This window comes from Epinephelus lanceolatus, chromosome 3, assembly GCF_041903045.1.
Source record: "Epinephelus lanceolatus isolate andai-2023 chromosome 3, ASM4190304v1, whole genome shotgun sequence".
In the NCBI taxonomy this organism is placed as follows: Eukaryota; Metazoa; Chordata; class Actinopteri; order Perciformes; family Serranidae; genus Epinephelus; species Epinephelus lanceolatus.
The window spans coordinates 45,203,747-45,224,621 of NC_135736.1; the positions used below are offsets into that span (position 1 = coordinate 45,203,747).

General features: G+C 41.5%; 1 protein-coding gene across 1 annotated transcript in view; it reads right to left on the bottom strand.

The window, feature by feature from the left end:
* Positions 1 to 20,875, bottom strand: part of LOC144462557 (hemicentin-1-like) — a 33,592-nt gene that overhangs the window by 722 nt on the left and 11,995 nt on the right. Inside the window, exons 8-18 of the mRNA XM_078166624.1 lie at positions 8,837 to 9,196; positions 8,485 to 8,697; positions 7,985 to 8,341; positions 7,531 to 7,758; positions 6,483 to 6,746; positions 5,228 to 5,488; positions 4,699 to 4,962; positions 3,395 to 3,655; positions 2,171 to 2,252; positions 2,006 to 2,066; positions 54 to 283 (exon numbers count right to left, since the gene is read on the bottom strand). Of these exons, the coding sequence (XP_078022750.1) occupies positions 54 to 283; positions 2,006 to 2,066; positions 2,171 to 2,252; positions 3,395 to 3,655; positions 4,699 to 4,962; positions 5,228 to 5,488; positions 6,483 to 6,746; positions 7,531 to 7,758; positions 7,985 to 8,341; positions 8,485 to 8,697; positions 8,837 to 9,196 (2,581 nt within the window). The remainder of the gene's footprint in view (positions 1 to 53; positions 284 to 2,005; positions 2,067 to 2,170; positions 2,253 to 3,394; positions 3,656 to 4,698; positions 4,963 to 5,227; positions 5,489 to 6,482; positions 6,747 to 7,530; positions 7,759 to 7,984; positions 8,342 to 8,484; positions 8,698 to 8,836; positions 9,197 to 20,875) is intronic.

A 20,875-nucleotide genomic window follows, 5' to 3' on the forward strand; every position in this document is an offset into this window, starting at 1 on the left:
ATAAAATGATGGGAATTATGTTTATGTGGCAAAGAAAACTCTCATGGACTCACTCTGTGGCAGCACCGGCACTCTTAAAGTTAACAACAGAGTACTCCACATCATCCTCGTCCTCTTCTTCCTCCCTGTGTCTGTTGGGTTGGTTTAGCCTGACGTTGGAGTAGAGAGGATCTTCCTGGTTTTTAGAGAAGCTCACACTGGCATAGCAGAGGTCATCCTGCTGCTCTGATGGTGTTGTCTGTCTTGGAGCTGGAGGAATGTCATACACTGCACCCACGTTTGCCTGTAGGGTAAACAGCACAAAGACAAGAGTTCTTGAGTCCTTAGCTACACAGGTAAATGTGTATGATTTGTATTGCCCTGTATAAACACAAAATGATCTTGTAGTAAAATATTACAGGGTTAAAGATGAGTGGGTTATTTCACATCTCCAAATTCCTGGTTTCAACCTTTATTTCATGTTCCCTCTTGTGGATTCAGGCTTCATTTTCAAAGCCAAATGGTGAACGCAGGTTTGAGATCACTTCTGTTTTTTGTCGTTGTAATTCCTACTAATCAACAGCAGAGGGCAATAAAGTACAAGGATTACCTAATTCCTCTTTTATTAACAAAACCCAAACATGTATGTGTAGATGAAGAGGTACATTAAAGGGCCGCAGACTGAAAGACTGAGCAAAGGGGAAAAAGAGTATAACAAAGACATACAGCTATGGGTTCATCAAATGGAAATAAACAGTGTGAAAAAAGAGAGGGTGATGGGGGCAGAAATGGTTAAAGGATCGACTTATATTGTGTTCTTCAGACTGCATTTCAGTCATTACAAAGCACTCTGCTGAGTTTAAGATTGATTTTAATGCTCAGAGAACAAAGTTTATAGTCGTCTCAAAAGCTCATGCACAGCTGCTTTTTAGCATCTTCACTTAAATCCATTAAGAGTGTCCTCATACACTCATATCACGTCATACGAGTATAGATGACAAGCTGTCATTTAATGTACATATTGCGACTCCAGTTTGGAAGCTTAAAGTGAAGACTGGCTTTTATTTTAGAAATAAGTCTTGTTTTACTTTCAGCGCTACGAAAGAACTCGTGGAACCTTCTTTTCAGTCTGTGATTGATTACGGTGACATATTGTATATGCATGAAACCTCCATTTTATGTAGCCTTGATTCAGTGTACTATGTATCTCTATGTTTTATTACAAATGCAAAGTCACTTACTCCTCACTGCATTCTTTATGATTTGGTGTGTTGGACATCATTGACCACTCACAGACAACAGCACTGGTATGTTTTTATCTATAAAGCATTATTTGTCAAACTTCTGGCCGACCTCTGCACCCTTCTGTGTGTCAGCTCTGGTAGTCACCAGCTACGCTCCTCCAGGTGGTTGCTTTTAATGTACCCTGGGTTTTAACAGATCTGGAGAAAACTTCATTCTCCTACTCTGCACCTTGGACATGGAACAATCTTCTAAAACATCTAAAACTAGAAACACTTATATCCATTGATTAATTCAAGGGCATCATAAAGAATGTGCTGGCCGAGACATGTGCTTATTTTTCTTGAGAGGCCACTGTGTTTGAATAGTTGTTGTTTTATTGTGGATTTTTGTATTATATGTTGTATTTGTTGTATTTTAAATGTGTTTTGATTGGCTGCTACCTCGGCCAGGTTTCTCTTGTAAAATAGATTTTCAATCTCAGTGGGACTTTCTGGTTAAATAAAGGTTAAATGAATAAATAAATAAAAATAAAATTGGCCTCTCATTAACCTATCATTAACCATCAGCTGGCATGCCCACTGGGACCAGTTTGATTCAGTGTCTTGTGGATGGGGATCGAACTGCCAAACCCGTGATTAGTGGACGACCAACTCTCCTCCAACCCAAGGTAAAAGGTTTAGTTTAGGTGAAGAAAGTATCCAGAAGGGGACATGAAGCACTATTCACATGAGTTTCCCGGTGACAGTGGACTCTGAGTGATACCTGAACTCTTCTTCCTCACCTGTGCGTTGTCGTCTGGTCTCTGTCTGGGCTCGGGGGTTTGTTTCCAGGACCTCTTTCTTCTGGATAAGAAAATAAATGAACAAGCAAATTAATCATCAAACAAAATTACAATACAAGTGACCAGATTTACTGAATATAATCACAGTAAAACTTAGTTGCTCACCTGATGAATAGAAAGGCTAAGACGAATATGATAGCCAGAAAAATAGCTGTGATGGATCCAGCTGCTACTGATTTCATTGATCCTGTGAAACAGCAATCAAACAGAGCAATTAGTTATGGAATTACAGGTTGTTTTGGTCCATTAGCAACTGATAATTACACATTAAATCATAGATCCTCAGACAGAAGTATTCTAAATAGTGACTCATGGAAACTGTAGCATTGCTTTTGCATCCCTGAAGGTGAAAATGATCTCATCGTGAGCACAAAAATCAGGTGTTTAAAGCAATGCAACAACCCACATGCCAAAAACAATATTGGTGGTCTGTAATGCTTGGACAATTGTGTGTCTTACTGTGAGAAATTTTGCACCTCAGGCAAAGATTAGTGATTGACTTTGTATTCAAATTATCAAATCTTTATTCTTCGACACTGAGCAGAGCTGGCACCTTCCATGCATCCATGGAGAGGTTAGGAAAACAGAGTTCGGGAGGCCACAGAGAGAGAGACTGAGATTCTGACAAACCGTTGCATGACAGGCAAGACCTTTACCAAGCTGCTGTTGGAAAGAAAGAAGAGCTGACCTTGATTAGGGGACGAGAGAGAGTTGGGACTTGCAGGAAGCCTAAAGCTTGGAAATATTTTCACTTTAAACTAATGCAGACAGCTAAAGTTAAAGATTAAAGTTCCACTGATTGTCACACACCTTAGTGTGTGAAATTTGTTCTCCGCATTTGACCCATCACCTGAGGGAGCGGTGAGCAGCAGCGGTGCCGCATTCGGAAATCATGTGGTGATCTAACCCCCCAGTTCCAACCCCTGATGCTGAGTGCCAAGCAGGGTCTGTGGTATGACCCGGCCGGGGATCGAACCCACAATCTCCCAGTCTCAGGGCGGACACTCTACCACTAGGCGACTGAGCTGGTTCCTTTCATACTCAATCCACTCCATTCCAGTTGTCCCGGCTTTGTTTTCCTTGAATTGAATTGTTGAATTTCAGCACGGCCAAGTCTGAAGCCATTCTACTCTGCCCTTATTAAAGTAGTTCAAAAAAGACATGTTGACATCTGTTCGTCTGATCTCTCTGCTAGGTAGTTGAAGACTGCAGAAATAAATTCCGTGGTTTAACTAAAGAAGGCTTGTACTGTGATTGGATTGTTTAACTGGAAGGTTAAGATAAAGTGTAAGTGATTGGGCTATGGACAGACACATCAGTATGACTTACTTGACACAATAATTGGACTAAAGGTGGAGTTATGACGTCCTCTGCTGTTCTGGGCTTCACAGTAATAATTCCCACTGTGTTCAGCTCTGATGTCAGTGATGGTGAAGATCTGTCCTGATGCTTTTGGTGAGTCTTCATCCTCCTTGTACCAGGTATATTTAGCTGCTGGGTTAGCATCACTGCTACAGGTCAGAGTCACTGAACTGCCCTCCACTATCTCAGCAGAGGGACTCACTGACACAGAGGGAAGCTTTGGAGCATCTGGAGAAGAAATTTCAACAGAGGTTTTTCAAGGTTAAAGGTGTGTTACCACAAAAGAACATATGGTATTTTAGACTTTGAAGGTGCTCTGACAAATGGATGTGTGACTGTTGAGTCCCAAAACTGCATAAAAAACCCAAAATCTTCTGGAGCTGCTCAGTTAATGACAGCAGACTGTGAATGTGGAACTAATCCATCAATCGATCATTTATTTGTCACATGGAGTTATACGAGATACAACTCCAGTGAAATGTGATCCCATCAGCTCCTTTAACTTGTGCACTTTAATTTACTCCCTTTTAAAGGTCTTTTTACATTGTTAGCTGCTGCTTTGTTATTGTCCATGTTTCCAAATGGTTCCAAGATGGCTGTATGGTTGCTTCTCCCGAGCAGTGATCCACAGCAGGAACAGGACAACACCTCACATTCCCGCTGACACACCAGTCCTCATTCATTGTAAAGCACACACCTACTCTCCTTCTCTCACCAGAGTCCTCTACTTTGTCAGATCAGCATATTGAAAAAGAGCCTCCTGGTTGAATGGCGCTGTCCAGGATTCAGCCAAGTTTCGGTGAAATAATGAACCTTACAGTTCATGAACTCCTGTTGGAAAATAATATGGCACGGAGGTTGTCACGATTTCTTTTCCAAAGCCTGTACAGTGGCGAGCAGCTGGGGCCCATTCCTCTTACTTTTTCCTAGATGTTTACTGAACTTTGACTTAGCTACAGTAACTGGCAGAAGTCAGCAGCAGGACAGTTTACAGACTGGTAAGTTGATGTCCTCATCCCGATGAGTGACTCGAAGCCACACGACACCACCATCCAAAGCCAGCCACAAAAAGCACCACTAAGAGCCTAAACTTTGCACAAACGCAGCAGAGCTGACAGAGAGGCGACTGCAAATTTCTGTGCCTACATCAAGCTCAAGCTATATGATAATGAAAGTGAAAATTAATGTAGAGCTGAAGAGAGTAGGTATCATCAGCAAACACTGGACACATTTAAGCTGTATGTTATATTCAAATAAGCTTTTTCACTCACATTTCACATCCATGGTGAAGTCATTAGACGTCCTCCTCCCCAGCTCGTTCTCTGCTGTGCAGTAATACTGTCCAGAGTCAGAGGACTGGATGGAGCTGGAGACAAGCTGTGGTCCTTCACTGAGAGGTCTGGGGTTTACGGTCTTCTTGTACCACGTGTACTTAGCTGCTGGGTTAGCATCACTGCTACAGGTCAGAGTCACTGAACTGCCCTCCACTATCTCAGCAGAGGGACTCACTGACACAGAGGGAAGCTTTGGAGCATCTGGAGGAGAAATGAGAGACAACTTATCAATCTTTGTTTACACACCAGTTTTTAAGTATAGACTGCCAAAGCCAGAAGGTGGTTACTGTGTTATCCACCTACTTTAGAAGTCCTGAGACAGGCTGTTGTCACCTCTACAAAGCTAGCTGTCAGGCTACAGTGACCTCTAACAGACCTGTACATGAAACTTACGTCCTGTATCTGTGAAGAAACTTAGTGGCCTCTAGCTACAGTGAAACCATTTAAGATACTGCTTTTTACTTACACTGGACATCTATAAAAATGGATGAAGAGTTAATCCGTCCATGTTGATTCTCAGATGTGCAGTAGTACTTCCCTCTGTCTTCAGAGCTGATGGACATGAACTGATATACACCGTCTGATCCTTGAAGCACTTTTTGGTTTTCCATGTACCAGGTCTTTTTAGCTGCTGGGTTAGCATCACTGCTGCAGGTCAGAGTCACTGAACTGCCCTCCATGATTTTACCAGAGGGATTCACTGACACAGAGGGAACTCTTGGAGCATCTGGAGGAGAGATTTCAACAGAGGTTTTTCAAGGTTAAAGGTGTGTTACCACAAAAGAACATATGGTATTTTAGACTTTGAAGGTGCCCTGTCAATTAAAATCTTCTGGAGCTGTTCAGTTAATGACAGCAGACTGTGAATGTGGAACTAATCCATCAATCGATCATTTATTTGTCACATGGAGTTTTACGAGATACAACTCCAGTGAAATGTGATCCCATCAGCTCCTTTAACTTGTGCACTTTCATTTACTCCCTTTTAAAGGTCTTTTTACATTGTTAGCTGCTGCTTTGTTATTGTCCATGTTTCCAAAAGGTTCCAAGATGGCTGTATGGTTGCTTCTCCAGCAGTGATCCACAGCAGGAACAGGACAGCACCTCACATTCCCGCTGACACACCAGTCCTTATTCACTGTAAAGCACACACCTACTCTCCTTCTCTCACCAGAGTCCTCTACTTTGTCAGATCAGCATATTGAAAAAGAGCCTCCTGGTTGAATGGCGCTGTCCAGGATTCAGCCAAGTTTATGTGGAATAAGGAACCTTACAGTTCATGAAATCCTGCTGGAAAATAATATGGCACGGAGGTCGTCCAGATTGCTTTTCCAACGCCTGTACAGTGGCGAGCAGCTGGGGCCCATTCCTCGTACTTTTTCCTAGATGTTTACTGAACTTTGACTTAGCTACAGTAACTGGCAGAAGTCAGCAGCAGGACAGTTTACAGACTGGTAAGTTGATGTCCTCATCCTGATGAGTGACACAGCCACACGACACCACCGTCCAAAGCCAGCCACAAAAAGCACCACTAAGACCCTAAACTTTGCACAAACACAGCAGAACTGACAGAGAGGCGACTGCAAATTTCTGCGCCTACATCAAGCTAAAGCTATGTGATAATGAAAGTGAAAATGTAGAGCTGAAGAGAGTAGGTATCATCAGCAAACACTGGACACATTTAAGCTGTATGTTATATTCAAATAAGCCTTTTCACTCACATTTCACATTCATGGTGAAGTCATTAGACGTCCTCCTCCCCAGCTCGTTCTCTGCTGTGCAGTAATACTGTCCAGAGTCAGAGGACTGGATGGAGCTGAAGACAAGCTGTGGTCCTTCACTGAGAGGTCTGGGGTTTACTGTCTCCTTGTACCAGGTATAGTTAGCTGCTGGGTTAGCATCACTGCTACAGGTCAGAGTCACTGAACTGCCCTCCACTATCTCAGCAGAGGGACTCACTGACACAGAGGGAAGCTTTGGAGCATCTGGAGGAGAATTGAACATGAATAACTTAAAAAGATGATAGAAGACATTATCACAGACAGATGACTATTTTTACATATTCTTCTCTTTATATACAGGTTCTGTTTGCTGAGTCAGTCCTGACAGTCCTCTCAGTCAAGATCTAGCTGTTAGCAGAAGTTAATGTTTGTTTCATTATTGTTATTGGTTGATCACTTCCTTGTCATGTTTTGTAAATAATTCTGAGTCTACAAAACAGTTTATATAAAATTATTGGAGGTGGGAAGAGAACCATTAGTTTTATTTTGGGGGAAAAAGCAGGTTCTTATTAATACTTTCACTGGGCCGTCCCCATGAGTCTGAAAAATACAACAAACTCTCTCCTAATATTTCTTTAAACTCACAGCTGTTGCATCAGCCGTCATTATATTCAGCCTCTGTGGTTGTAGCAGAACTTATGTTTTTCTGATTTGCTCCTGACAATACCCCTCATAAAAAATAAACTAGAAATAAACATTTAAACAATAAAAAATAAACTAAAAAAAAGTAAACCCACTCTGGTGGGTAAGTGAAACTAAATCAAATTGAAAACTAAAAATAAAAATAAAAACTAGCAAAAAATACAAAACTATTTTATCTTGGACAGAAACGACATATTATATTTCTAATATTACTGAATCACAAAAATTATGACTGCTGCATCTAAGATTTAGAAGACTTCAGTGAGGTTTGGTCTGAAATTGTAATTGTGTTGTAATGTCAGAACGTATGTGTCTTTTTTGTTCTGACACAGTGGATTAAACTTACACACTGAAGGAGAGGGGAACTCCTCGTGTCCTCTTATAGCACAGGAGACATTGTCACTAAGACCAAACCGGGCTTTATAAGAAGATGTGTACTCCCAAAGAATTTCCACTTTATTATTGAACCAGACGTAGGAAAGACGACCAGCTGGACTGCAGCTGCTGTGACACTTCAGCTCTGCCTCAGTAACAGACTGCCCGACTGTTATTCTGGTCACCTGCACCTGGAGAGCTGGATATGAGAACAAGAAACAATATTATCGCTGTGTCTAAAAAACAGATGATGGATGTACATATCATACACATCACCACAACAGTATTAATTCCTATAAGAGGTAGAGAGCATTTGTATCTGTTTATTTCTGCAACAGTAATTACACAAACACATTGATCCTTATCCACATGTTGAGTGTTTTTAAATGTACCGTGTTGGTGTATTTACATCAGTCTGTGTTTACCTGTGACAGTCAGAGTTGTACCAGGTAAACTACTCCTCCATTCAAAGCTTGGTGCTGTGAATTTGAAGTGATACTCAGCTGAGTCGCTCTCTCTCAGGTCAGTGATTCTCAGGGTGGAGTGTCTTCTCTCTGTGTCAATGACCTGAACACGACCTGCAAACTGGGAGTCTTTACTAAGGTCCGCTGGCTGTATGGGATACCCCCACTGATCTTTACGTTCAGGACTGAACCAGAATTTGGATTCAACATGATTCTTGTAACTGCTGTAAGTGCAAGAAATGTCCACTGATGAGCCTTTTGAGGCACAGATGTTTCTGTCAGTGTACGTCACTCTGTTGCAGGTTTGACCATCGGCACCTGAAAGATAAAATCATCTTCTGATCATTTTTAAAGTGCAGTCATTGAGGAGTCACAAGTGGGATCTCCATATTAAGGAAACATGAATAACACAGCTCCACTAGATGGTGTTATGTTAATAGATATATGTGGAGTAAACTCACATGTTGGAGGAGAGGGGAAATCATCATATCCTTTTACAGCACAAGAATAGCTGTCTTCATAATTATAGTTCCTTAAATAATAATAATAATAAGAAGAAGAAGATGCTTCTGTCTGAATTTTCTGTCCATTTTTGTACCAGATGAAGGAAGGGCGATCAGGTACACAACTGCTTTGACACTTAAGGCCATAACTATATCTGCTCACCTGGAGACCTGGATTTGTGAAGAGGGAACAGGAATGTTATTTTAGACAAAACTGTCAACACACACACATGCAAATAAACACATCTATATTATTGTTTTCTAGATGTTGAACATTTGTAAATAATTAACATATGAATGAAAATGTTACCTGTGACAGACAAAGTGACTCCAGGTGAACCAGTATAAACACTGGGATGGTTTGTTGTGAACCTGAACTTGTACTGAGCTGAGTCGCTCTCTCTCAGGTCTGTGATTCTCAGAGTGCAGTAGTTCCTAATCTTATCACAGTCATACTGCACACGACCTGAATACTGTGGGTCTGTTGTCAGATCTACAAGATCATATGGATACATGTTGGCAAACCAGAATGTTTTCTCAACTGTAATTTGACGGCCATATATTCTGGATGGGTATGTGTATCTGCAGTGTATTTCCACTGTTGATCCTTTTACAGCACAGATCTTAGTAGGACTGTAAGTCACTCCCCAGCCATTCTGACCCTGTATCACTGTAACACAGAGCACATCAGGAACCACAATCAGACTCAGAACATCAGGAGACAGACTTTCATTTGTATTGAAGGAGCTTCAGTGTGTAAAACTTTATTTAACTCACGTCTGCTCTCATGCCATCACACTTTAAGTCAGTGTGAGACAAAGATTAACTTATAGTTCCAACTTGTTTTTGGTTTCGGCTGGGGGCGTGTAAACAAACTTTACAAAATGTTACAGACTAAACTTTGACTGTTTTACTGTCATTTCAAACTGAAGACTTATTCTGCATCACATGTTTCTGATATGTTTACTTCTTTTTCAGGACTTTTTAATGTCTGTCCCTTTTTATGGTTATTTCAGGTTATGCCAAAGTGAACAGAGGTGTGGAGAAATGTGCAAATCATTCAGTTTTACATGATTATTTATAATGCAGAGAAACACAGTCAAAGATGAAGACATGATCTCTGCAGTTAATCTCTAAGTGCACTGAGGCAGGACATCATACACACAGTGCAGTGAAGGAACTGAAATTCACTGAACCTGTGAACTTGAACACAGCGTTTACAGAACAGATAGCTGAAGATAAACTGGTAGATGAGTGTGGTACATAAAAAAAGAATCTGCTTTGCTCGGTTGGTTTTCTTTGTCTTTAGAGACATGCAGAACACTGTGGTGTGGGCAAATATGTGACATGTAGATAACAACTTCTTCCACAGAGAGATAGAGCCACCACTATTGATGTTTATTTAAAAAAAGCTGCCCAGATTAACCTTGGCTGATGCACATGTGTGTTTTAAAGGTGGAAATGTAAATTATAGCTGTATATCTGTATCAGTTATTTTCAACTGGTAAATTCACAGTTCAGATTAATCAGAATCCAAATATAGTAAACTTTTATTTCATGGATATGATTTAAATTTCCTCTTCTCAAACAAATAAATCTGAATCTGAGAAACAGTATTTACTGAAGCACTTCCCTCATCTCATTGTTAGCTTCTTCCACAACAGGCAAAATTGTCTTTTCAAGGTTCAGTTCCAGGCAGCAGTACATGCAGCCTGATCAGTGTTTATGAGAGGAAACCACTGAGGGTTAAAGTTCCTGTTGTTGTTGCACTAGAATTGGGGTCAGCAACCTTACATGGCCTGCAGTGGCCAGAAATAACCTCTGTCACTATCATTGTTACCACAGCTTCAAATCATCCATCATCATCCCTGTGCCCAAGTCCTCTAAGGCGAGCTGTGTGAATGACTTCAGACCTGTTGCACTCACGTCAGTAGCCATGAAAGTATTTGAGCACCTGGTTTTGGCCTATGTAAAATCCCACACCGCACCCATCAAGGACCCTCTCCAGTTTGCATACAGCACTAACCGGTCAGTTCAAGGTGCCATCACCCACTCACTATACTCTCCACCATCTGGAATCACACAATACATATGCACGCATTCTGGTCATCGATTTCAGCTCAGCCTTTAATAGCATTCACCCACTCATACTTCACAATAAACTAGTAATGAACATTCACCCTGCCATGTGCCAATGGATCCTACACTTTTTACTGAGCAGAGAACAGAGTCAAAATCGGCAATAAAATATCCAGCCCCCTGGTTATCAACATGGGGGCCCCTCAAGGTTGTGTACTTTCACCATAGCTCTTCGGTCTGTACACCAACAACCTCACATCTCACTCCAGCTCAGTCAAGGTCTTTAAATACGCGGACGACACAACAATAATTGGCCTCATCTCAAGCAACAATGCATCACCCCACCGTCAAACCGTGGACAGCACAGTCAAATGGTGTGCAGAGAACAACCTGCTGCTCAACACAGCAAAGACCATGGAAATCATCATTGACTTCAGACACAAACAAAATCCCAAATCCCCGGTCCATATCTACTCCCACTCAATAACCTCAACAGACTCCTTCAAGTTCTCAGGCACTCATATCTGCAATAACCTAAAATGGCACACAAACACTGATCTCATAATCAAACCAGGACATCAGAGACAATACTTCCTCAGACAACTAAAAAAGTTCAGTCAATAAAACACCTCCTGGTCCACTTCTACACAGCCATCATCCAAAGTGTCATCACCTCCTCCATCACAGTCTGGTATGGTAACACGGGCAGTCACTCAAAGATGAAATTACAATGCATCGTGTCCAAGGCCTCTAAGATCACCAGTTCTGCCCTCCCCTCAGTTGAGTCCATATTCCACCAGCGTGTTTCTACATGGGCAAATAAAATCATCTCTGACCCCTCTCATCCAGCAAACCACCTTTTCCAGACCCTCCCTTCTGGTAGGCCTCTCAGGTCACTTGACACAAAATCCACCCGCTTTAAAAACAGCTTTTTCCCCACAGCAATACAAACACTCAACTACCTCCGTTAGCATGCATATGGACTTGTTGTAGTTGTTGACTGTGTTGTACTGTTGTTGTGTTTTTTGTTATGCGGTTTTTTGGTTTCAGGTGTGTTACCTTGTGGGGGTTTTGGCTACAGGGCTATTGTTTTCCACAATATGCTCTGTGGATGTCTGTCTGCACTTTATTCATGTATGTCTGTATGCACTTGTTGTTGTTGTGACTATGAAGCAGTGTCCTGTATATATGTACCGGAAGAAAATACCACCGACTCTGGTTGCGTGGCAATTAAAGTTCTCTTCTATTCTATATTTATTCTATTTTATTTAATTTTATTCTATTTAATTTTATTTTATGTGATTTTATTTTATTTTTATTTCATTTTTGTGTGTGCGTGTGTGTGTACTGTTGTTGTGTATTAGGCCCGTTTCCACCGCAGGAACTTCAGGGTAATTTTACGGGGCCGGGGCCGTTGGTGCGTGTCTCCACCGCAGGAACCACCCCCGAAGGACGGAGTCCCGGAACTTTTACAGGGGCCAAACAAGTCCCTGCCTCGGAGTACTGTAGGTACTCAGAACGACCCCGAGAAACTCCTGGCTGGGGCTTGGGGTTTACTTGGTGCTGATTGGATATACTCAAGGCTGGATGTGACTTTAACAGAAAGCGACAAAACAGCCAGCATTTTTAAAACTCAGCTGACGAGAGTTAGCTCGTTCATAGCTAGAAAACCAGCTGTTTAGCTGTAGGCCTATCACATTTTTCACGTCACTATATCACCATTTAGACTAATCTGGTGTTTGTAAAGTCTATAAACACAATGACTGAACAAGCATTACTATTTCTGTGTTCACATTTTTTAATTAATAACATGGTTATCGTAGATTAGCTGGGCTAACCGTTAGCTGTTAGCCATTAGCAGTGTCTGTAATAACTCAGTAACTCAATAAACAGTCTGTGAAAAAAATATTTTTTGCCAGCGGATATCTTAGTTACAACATGATTGAGCTAGCAAAGCAGTTTTGTGTTGCTATGTGTGGTATTTATTTAGTTTTGGGAAATCACTGCAGCATCAGTGGCTGCAGCTGACAGGGACAGCTAACAGCAGCAGCAAAGCTAACATCAGGACGTCATCTGTTAAAACCCTCCCGTTGTCGGATACGACATGAAACTACTCCAGTTAGCTCAATCATGTTGTAACTAAGACATCCGCTGAAACAAATATTTTTTCACGGACCGTTTATTGAGTCACTGAGTTATTACAGACACCGCTAACGGCTAACGGAATCCCTACTTCACTTGGGTCAAAATGGTCATGCAACGATTGCGTCACATCCAGAGCCCGGTAACTTTACAGGAACCTTTCACCTACTCTGCTTTCAGTGGAGACACGGCGGTTGACAGGGCAGAGCGAGAGGACGTTCTTGTAGTAGTTCCTGCCCCCCAAATAGTACCAGGAACTTCTGCAGTAGAAACGGGCCTATTGTAATTTTTTTATTTAGTTTTTGTCCTGTGTGCCAATAGTTTGCTAGTTGTGCACTTTTACCTGGGCAGCTTTTGTAGTCGCTTTGCTAAGATCCGCCCTACTCTGCCTCTGATTGGTGCTCATTGCCTTCTTTCCAGAATGCAGGTGGAAAAATCATTTACGCCACTGGAGTGGGCTTGGTGGATAATGGCAGGCCCGCAGAGCTAAAGTGAAGGTTTGGGCATCTTAGCTGTGTCTCTGGACATCTGGACAGCTGGAGTACCCAGAGAAAACCGCGCTGACATGGGGAAAGCATGCAAACACCCCCACCCTGGGGTTTGAATCAGGTTAGCTGTGCCCAGAGGCTTTATTGTCATCAAACAATAACAAGTGGCCTCCAAGACTGACTTTGTTTTGGTGCTGGGCAGGCAGTATAAAGTCAATTTTAAGGGCTTTTCCACTGAAAGCTGATGAATGCAGTGAGAGTGAACTAAAACTGTTTTGGGCAAACTAAAACAATCAGCTGATTAAAGCTAAAACACTGTATAGCTGAGGGGAGCTGCAGAGTCACGTGATCATTTACTGTGACTTCATTACCACAAGCAATTCCTTTCACACCATGAAAGTTTTCTGTATCCGCCTTGCAATTCTGGTAAGTACTTTTCTTCAACATGAAAGACATGAAATCATCTCTTGTTGTATTTCCTGTATTAATGATGCTACGGGAGAGCAAACAGCCTCTAAGTTGTTGTCTTTGTTATTATATGCACAGTCATCACTTCCATCTGCACACATCTTTACTGTCTTGGACGGTACACAATACCTGAGTTTATAAAGTTTATATGTTTAAGTGTGCAGAGATGTTGCTGGTGTTACAAACAGCTCTGTGTTGGTCGTCCTGTAAGAACTTATTAAAAGAAAGAGAAGTGAATGTCTAGTGTTTATGGGATCGCACCAAATTGCGTAACATCAAATCTTTTTATAAACTACAAAACACCCTCCTGTGTATTTCTGAAGTGTGCTAACTGCCTTACAGTATAAATGTAGAAGTACAGTACCTTGTACAGAGAGAAGGAAGACAATAAATCCACTCGCTGCTGCTGCTGCTGCTAAACTCATGGCTGCTCCTCACGTCTCTGTATGTAACATCAGTTCACATACATGATAAACACTGTGTGTCAGTAAGTTAGAATAAACATTTCTCTATTCTAAAAATAACAATGTGGTCTGTGAAGACAGTGTGTGCCTTCTGTGGTTGGAAAAGTTATGTTAAATAGACATCAAGCTGTTAAAAAACAGACCTGGCTTCCTTCCTCTTTACATCATTAATATGCATGAGCAGACAAAAGATTGTAAATCCCCAACTGAAATGATAGTGAGAGAGCCATTACTGACCGACCAACTAACAGACTTGACATCCCTACAGCTAGTGCACTAGCAGAGGTCAAAACAAAGCACACCATGAAAAGTATTTTGGGGTACACTGTGTATAAAGTTAGTACGAGGTATGACATTGGGACACTTTCCTTAGCCCCTCTTCTCACCTGTGCTCTGTTGTTTAGTCTCAGTCTAAGCTCATGCCGTGCATTTCCAGTGTTGGGTGTAACAGTTCATTTATCCAGGGTGGCTGCCTCGCTGACTTCCCCCTGAACCTGAAACTGTCCCATACTCTCTGTGACTTTGTGCAGTCAGTTTTGCTATAACTTAATATACTGCTAGTCACACTGAGGGTTTAAAAAATTCAAAAATGCTGCTGTACATCACTTTGATGAGCAAAGATAAGCTGCAAAACAGTTGACTCATTTTTTACACTGTTTCTTTTCACTTAAAAACCGCTGTCAACATCACCGGCACTGCACTCTCCTGGCTCAAATCCTACCTTTCGGACAGATTTCAGTTCATCAGCATAAACAATTGCAAATCCCCCACTGCTCCCCTCTGCCAAGGTGTTCCCCAAGGTTCAATTCTAGGCCCCCTCCTCTTCATCCTGTACATTGTCACCCTTGGTCAAATAATCCGCCGTCATGGACTTCACTTTCACTGCTTTGCCGACGACATTCAGCCCCAAATGAAGCCATCACTCCTGCTACTCACTCCACCCTCACCAACTGCATCACTGAAATAAAATCCTGGCTGCAAACCAACGTCCTCAAACTTAACTGTGACAAATCAGAAATCATCATCATCATTCCCAAATCTCTTATCAAATCCACCCATAACTTCCTTCTCTCAATCGACATCCTTCCCCCATGTCCGTAACCTTGGTGTCATCTTTGAACAAACCCTCTTGACCAACATATCAAACACATCACCAAAACAGCCTTCTTCCATCTCAGGAACATCGCCCGCCTCCACCCATCTCTCTCCTTTTCAGCTGCAGACACTCATTCACACATGTATTACTTCCAGACTGGATTACAGCAACAGTCTCCTCTACGGTTTGTCAACTGAATCACTCAAGGAACTACAGTATATCCAGAACTCAGCTGCTCGTCTTCTCACACACTCCCGGCTGCACCCGTAACCACATCACTCCCGTCCTTCATAACTTCCACTGGCTCCCCATCCCCCAGCATATCCACTTCAAACTCCTCATCATTATTTACAAAGCTCTCCACAACCTGGAGAGCTCCTGAGCTCCTCCACCGGCACACTCCCCTCTGCACTCTCAGGTCTGCTGGTGTCCCTCCAGAGGGACTCTACAGCACCTCCTGGAGGTCAAGAGCTCAAACTGGCTAAAGAGAAGAAGGAAGCTATCTGCCAAGATACTCCTTGCTTTCTTCCTCGTCCTCTCTGCAAAGAGTTCGGTCAGCAGATTTTGTGGCTTGCAAACTATTTTACTTGCCATTGTCACAATCCTAGAGAGTTTATTTTTGAATGTACAGGTTAGGTGACTGTACCAGGCTGGTGCAGATGCCTGTGAAGCTCATAAACCTGCCATACAAACACCAGTTTGTTGCACGTATTCATGGTTTCCCAAGCAGATGCACTGGGATGCATTAAGATCAGTACTTATTGATGTCCGTCACTTTTGAGATTCCCCAAACTCAAACTTTTCAGGGGAGCTTACATCTCTTTAAGGAGAGCTTGTTCCCCCCTGGTTCCACTGTAGCTTGAACACTGAACACCTCACATTAACACGTTGATGGATTCACTGGATATTTTTAATCTATAAAATATCAGGTTACTTAAACAATAAAAATCAATACAATCAATATAATAAGTCACAGGCTTAGAATACACACAGAACCACCGTAAATAAAAACCATCTAAGTTGTGTACCGAGAAATTAAAACACTAACTTGATGGTGTTACAGCAGAAGTAAAAAAAATGGGAGAATGAGCAGAGGAATATTCACAGTGTTTGACAATAACAACTGATGAACTGTAAAAAACAAAACAGGAGATCAGTGACAGATTGTGGTAAAGATATACTGTATACAGAGACATGTACGTGAAAAGATGTTCTAGCAGCACTGGCTGTAAAATGATGCTCCTTCATAACATCTTGAATCTAATTCTGTCTTAGGATACTCAAGAGAAATGACCGAGGCTGGATGTCATAACAACAGTTAATACAGTTTATCGTCTCAAACCTATTATTTAAAACTTTTTGTTTAACCTGCTTAAACATTTAGTTTAAAAGACCACAGACTCGTGTTGTATTCATACTCTTGGTTTTTTAAGGACTGTGCTGTACAATACAGATGAATCCTCCGCAGGCTCTTCTTGTATTGATCTGTGAATGAAGAAAAGACTTTGAGAATTATTTTAAGAGCTCAGAAAACTCCCAATATTAATCAGAACAGGTTTAAAAAATAACAGAAGGATTCAGCTGCAATAAAATGATGGGAATTATGTTTATGTGGCAAAGAAAACTCTCATGGACTCACTCTGTGGCAGCACCGGCACTCTTAAAGTTAACAACAGAGTACTCCACATCATCCTCGTCCTCTTCTTCCTCCCTGTGTCTGTTGGGTTGGTTTGGCCTGACGTTGGAGTAGAGAGGATCTTCCTGGTTTTTAGAGAAGCTCACACTGGCATAGCAGAGGTCGTCCTGCTGCTCTGATGGTGTTGTCTGTCTTGGAGCTGGAGGAATGTCATACACTGCACCCATGTTTGCCTGTAGGGTAAACAGCACAAAGACAAGAGTTCTTGAGTCCTTAGCTACACAGGTAAATGTGTATGATTTGTATTGCCCTGTATAAACACAAAATGATCTTGTAGTAAAATATTACAGGGTTAAAGATGAGTGGGTTATTTCACATCTCCAAATTCCTGGTTTCAACCTTTATTTCATGTTCCCTCTTGTGGATTCAGGCTTCATTTTCAAAGCCAAATGGTGAACGCAGGTTTGAGATCACTTCTGTTTTTTGTCGTTGTAATTCCTACTAATCAACAGCAGAGGGCAATAAAGTACAAGGATTACCTAATTCCTCTTTTATTAACAAAACCCAAACATGTATGTGTAGATGAAGAGGTACATTAAAGGGCCGCAGACTGAAAGACTGAGCAAAGGGGAAAAAGAGTATAACAAAGACATACAGCTATGGGTTCATCAAATGGAAATAAACAGTGTGAAAAAAAGAGAGGGTGATGGGGGCAGAAATGGTTAAAGGATCGACTTATATTGTGTTCTTCAGACTGCATTTCAGTCATTACAAAGCACTCTGCTGAGTTTAAGATTGATTTTAATGCTCAGAGAACAAAGTTTATAGTCGTCTCAAAAGCTCATGCACAGCTGCTTTTTAGCATCTTCACTTAAATCCATTAAGAGTGTCCTCATACACTCATATCACGTCATACGAGTATAGATGACAAGCTGTCATTTAATGTACATATTGCGACTCCAGTTTGGAAGCTTAAAGTGAAGACTGGCTTTTATTTTAGAAATAAGTCTTGTTTTACTTTCAGCGCTACGAAAGAACTCGTGGAACCTTCTTTTCAGTCTGTGATTGATTACGGTGACATATTGTATATGCATGAAACCTCCATTTTATGTAGCCTTGATTCAGTGTACTATGTATCTCTATGTTTTATTACAAATGCAAAGTCACTTACTCATCACTGCATTCTTTATGATTTGGTGTGTTGGACATCATTGACCACTCACAGACAACAGCACTGGTATGTTTTTATCTATAAAGCATTATTTGTCAAACTTCTGGCCGACCTCTGCACCCTTCTGTGTGTCAGCTCTGGTAGTCACCAGCTACGCTCCTCCAGGTGGTTGCTTTTAATGTACCCTGGGTTTTAACAGATCTGGAGAAAACTTCATTCTCCTACTCTGCACCTTGGACATGGAACAATCTTCTAAAACATCTAAAACTAGAAACACTTATATCTATTGATTAATTCAAGGGCATCATAAAGAATGTGCTGGCCGAGACATGTGCTTATTTTTCTTGAGAGGCCACTGTGTTTGAATAGTTGTTGTTTTATTGTGGATTTTTGTATTATATGTTGTATTTGTTGTATTTTAAATGTGTTTTGATTGGCTGCTACCTCGGCCAGGTTTCTCTTGTAAAATAGATTTTCAATCTCAGTGGGACTTTCTGGTTAAATAAAGGTTAAATGAATAAATAAATAAAAATAAAATTGGCCTCTCATTAACCTATCATTAACCATCAGCTGGCATGCCCACTGGGACCAGTTTGATTCAGTGTCTTGTGGATGGGGATCGAACTGCCAAACCCGTGATTAGTGGCGACCAACTCTCCTCCAACCCAAGGTAAAAGGTTTAGTTTAGGTGAAGAAAGTATCCAGAAGGGGACATGAAGCACTATTCACATGAGTTTCCCGGTGACAGTGGACTCTGAGTGATACCTGAACTCTTCTTCCTCACCTGTGCGTTGTCGTCTGGTCTCTGTCTGGGCTCGGGGGTTTGTTTCCAGGACCTCTTTCTTCTGGATAAGAAAATAAATGAACAAGCAAATTAATCATCAAACAAAATTACAATACAAGTGACCAGATTTACTGAATATAATCACAGTAAAACTTAGTTGCTCACCTGATGAATAGAAAGGCTAAGACGAATATGATAGCCAGAAAAATAGCTGTGATGGATCCAGCTGCTACTGATTTCATTGATCCTGTGAAACAGCAATCAAACAGAGCAATTAGTTATGGAATTACAGGTTGTTTTGGTCCATTAGCAACTGATAATTACACATTAAATCATAGATCCTCAGACAGAAGTATTCTAAATAGTGACTCATGGAAACTGTAGCATTGCTTTTGCATCCCTGAAGGTGAAAATGATCTCATCGTGAGCACAAAAATCAGGTGTTTAAAGCAATGCAACAACCCACATGCCAAAAACAATATTGGTGGTCTGTAATGCTTGGACAATTGTGTGTCTTACTGTGAGAAATTTTGCACCTCAGGCAAAGATTAGTGATTGACTTTGTATTCAAATTATCAAATCTTTATTCTTCGACACTGAGCAGAGCTGTCACCTTCCATGCATCCATGGAGAGGTTAGGAAAACAGAGTTCGGGAGGCCACAGAGAGAGAGACTGAGATTCTGACAAACCGTTGCATGACAGGCAAGACCTTTACCAAGCTGCTGTTGGAAAGAAAGAAGAGCTGACCTTGATTAGGGGACGAGAGAGAGTTGGGACTTGCAGGAAGCCTAAAGCTTGGAAATATTTTCACTTTAAACTAATGCAGACAGCTAAAGTTAAAGATTAAAGTTCCACTGATTGTCACACACCTTAGTGTGTGAAATTTGTTCTCCGCATTTGAGCCATCACCTAAGGGAGCGGTGAGCAGCAGCGGTGCCGCATTCGGAAATCATGTGGTGATCTAACCCCCCAGTTCCAACCCCTGATGCTGAGTGCCAAGCAGGGTCTGTGGTATGACCCGGCCGGGGATCGAACCCACAATCTCCCAGTCTCAGGGCGGACACTCTACCACTAGGCGACTGAGCTGGTTCCTTTCATACTCAATCCACTCCATTCCAGTTGTCCCGGCTTTGTTTTCCTTGAATTGAATTGTTGAATTTCAGCACGGCCAAGTCTGAAGCCATTCTACTCTGCCCTTATTAAAGTAGTTCAAAAAAGACATGTTGACATCTGTTCGTCTGATCTCTCTGCTAGGTAGTTGAAGATTGCAGAAATAAATTCCGTGGTTTAACTAAAGAAGGCTTGTACTGTGATTGGATTGTTTAACTGGAAGGTTAAGATAAAGTGTAAGTGATTGGGCTATGGACAGACACATCAGTATGACTTACTTGACACAATAATTGGACTAAAGGTGGAGTTATGACGTCCTCTGCTGTTCTGGGCTTCACAGTAATAATTCCCACTGTGTTCAGCTCTGATGTCAGTGATGGTGAAGATCTGTCCTGATGCTTTTGGTGAGTCTTCATCCTCCTTGTACCAGGTATATTTAGCTGCTGGGTTAGCATCACTGCTACAGGTCAGATTCACTGAACTGCCCTCCACTATCTCAGCAGAGGGACTCACTGACACAGAGGGAAGCTTTGGAGCATCTGGAGAAGAAATTTCAACAGAGGTTTTTCAAGGTTAAAGGTGTGTTACCACAAAAGAACATATGGTATTTTAGACTTTGAAGGTGCTCTGACAAATGGATGTGTGACTGTTGAGTCCCAAAACTGCATAAAAAACCCAAAATCTTCTGGAGCTGTTCAGTTAATGACAGCAGACTGTGAATGTGGAACTAATCCATCAATCGATCATTTATTTGTCACATGGAGTTATACGAGATACAACTCCAGTGAAATGTGATCCCATCAGCTCCTTTAACTTGTGCACTTTAATTTACTCCCTTTTAAAGGTCTTTTTACATTGTTAGCTGCTGCTTTGTTATTGTCCATGTTTCCAAATGGTTCCAAGATGGCTG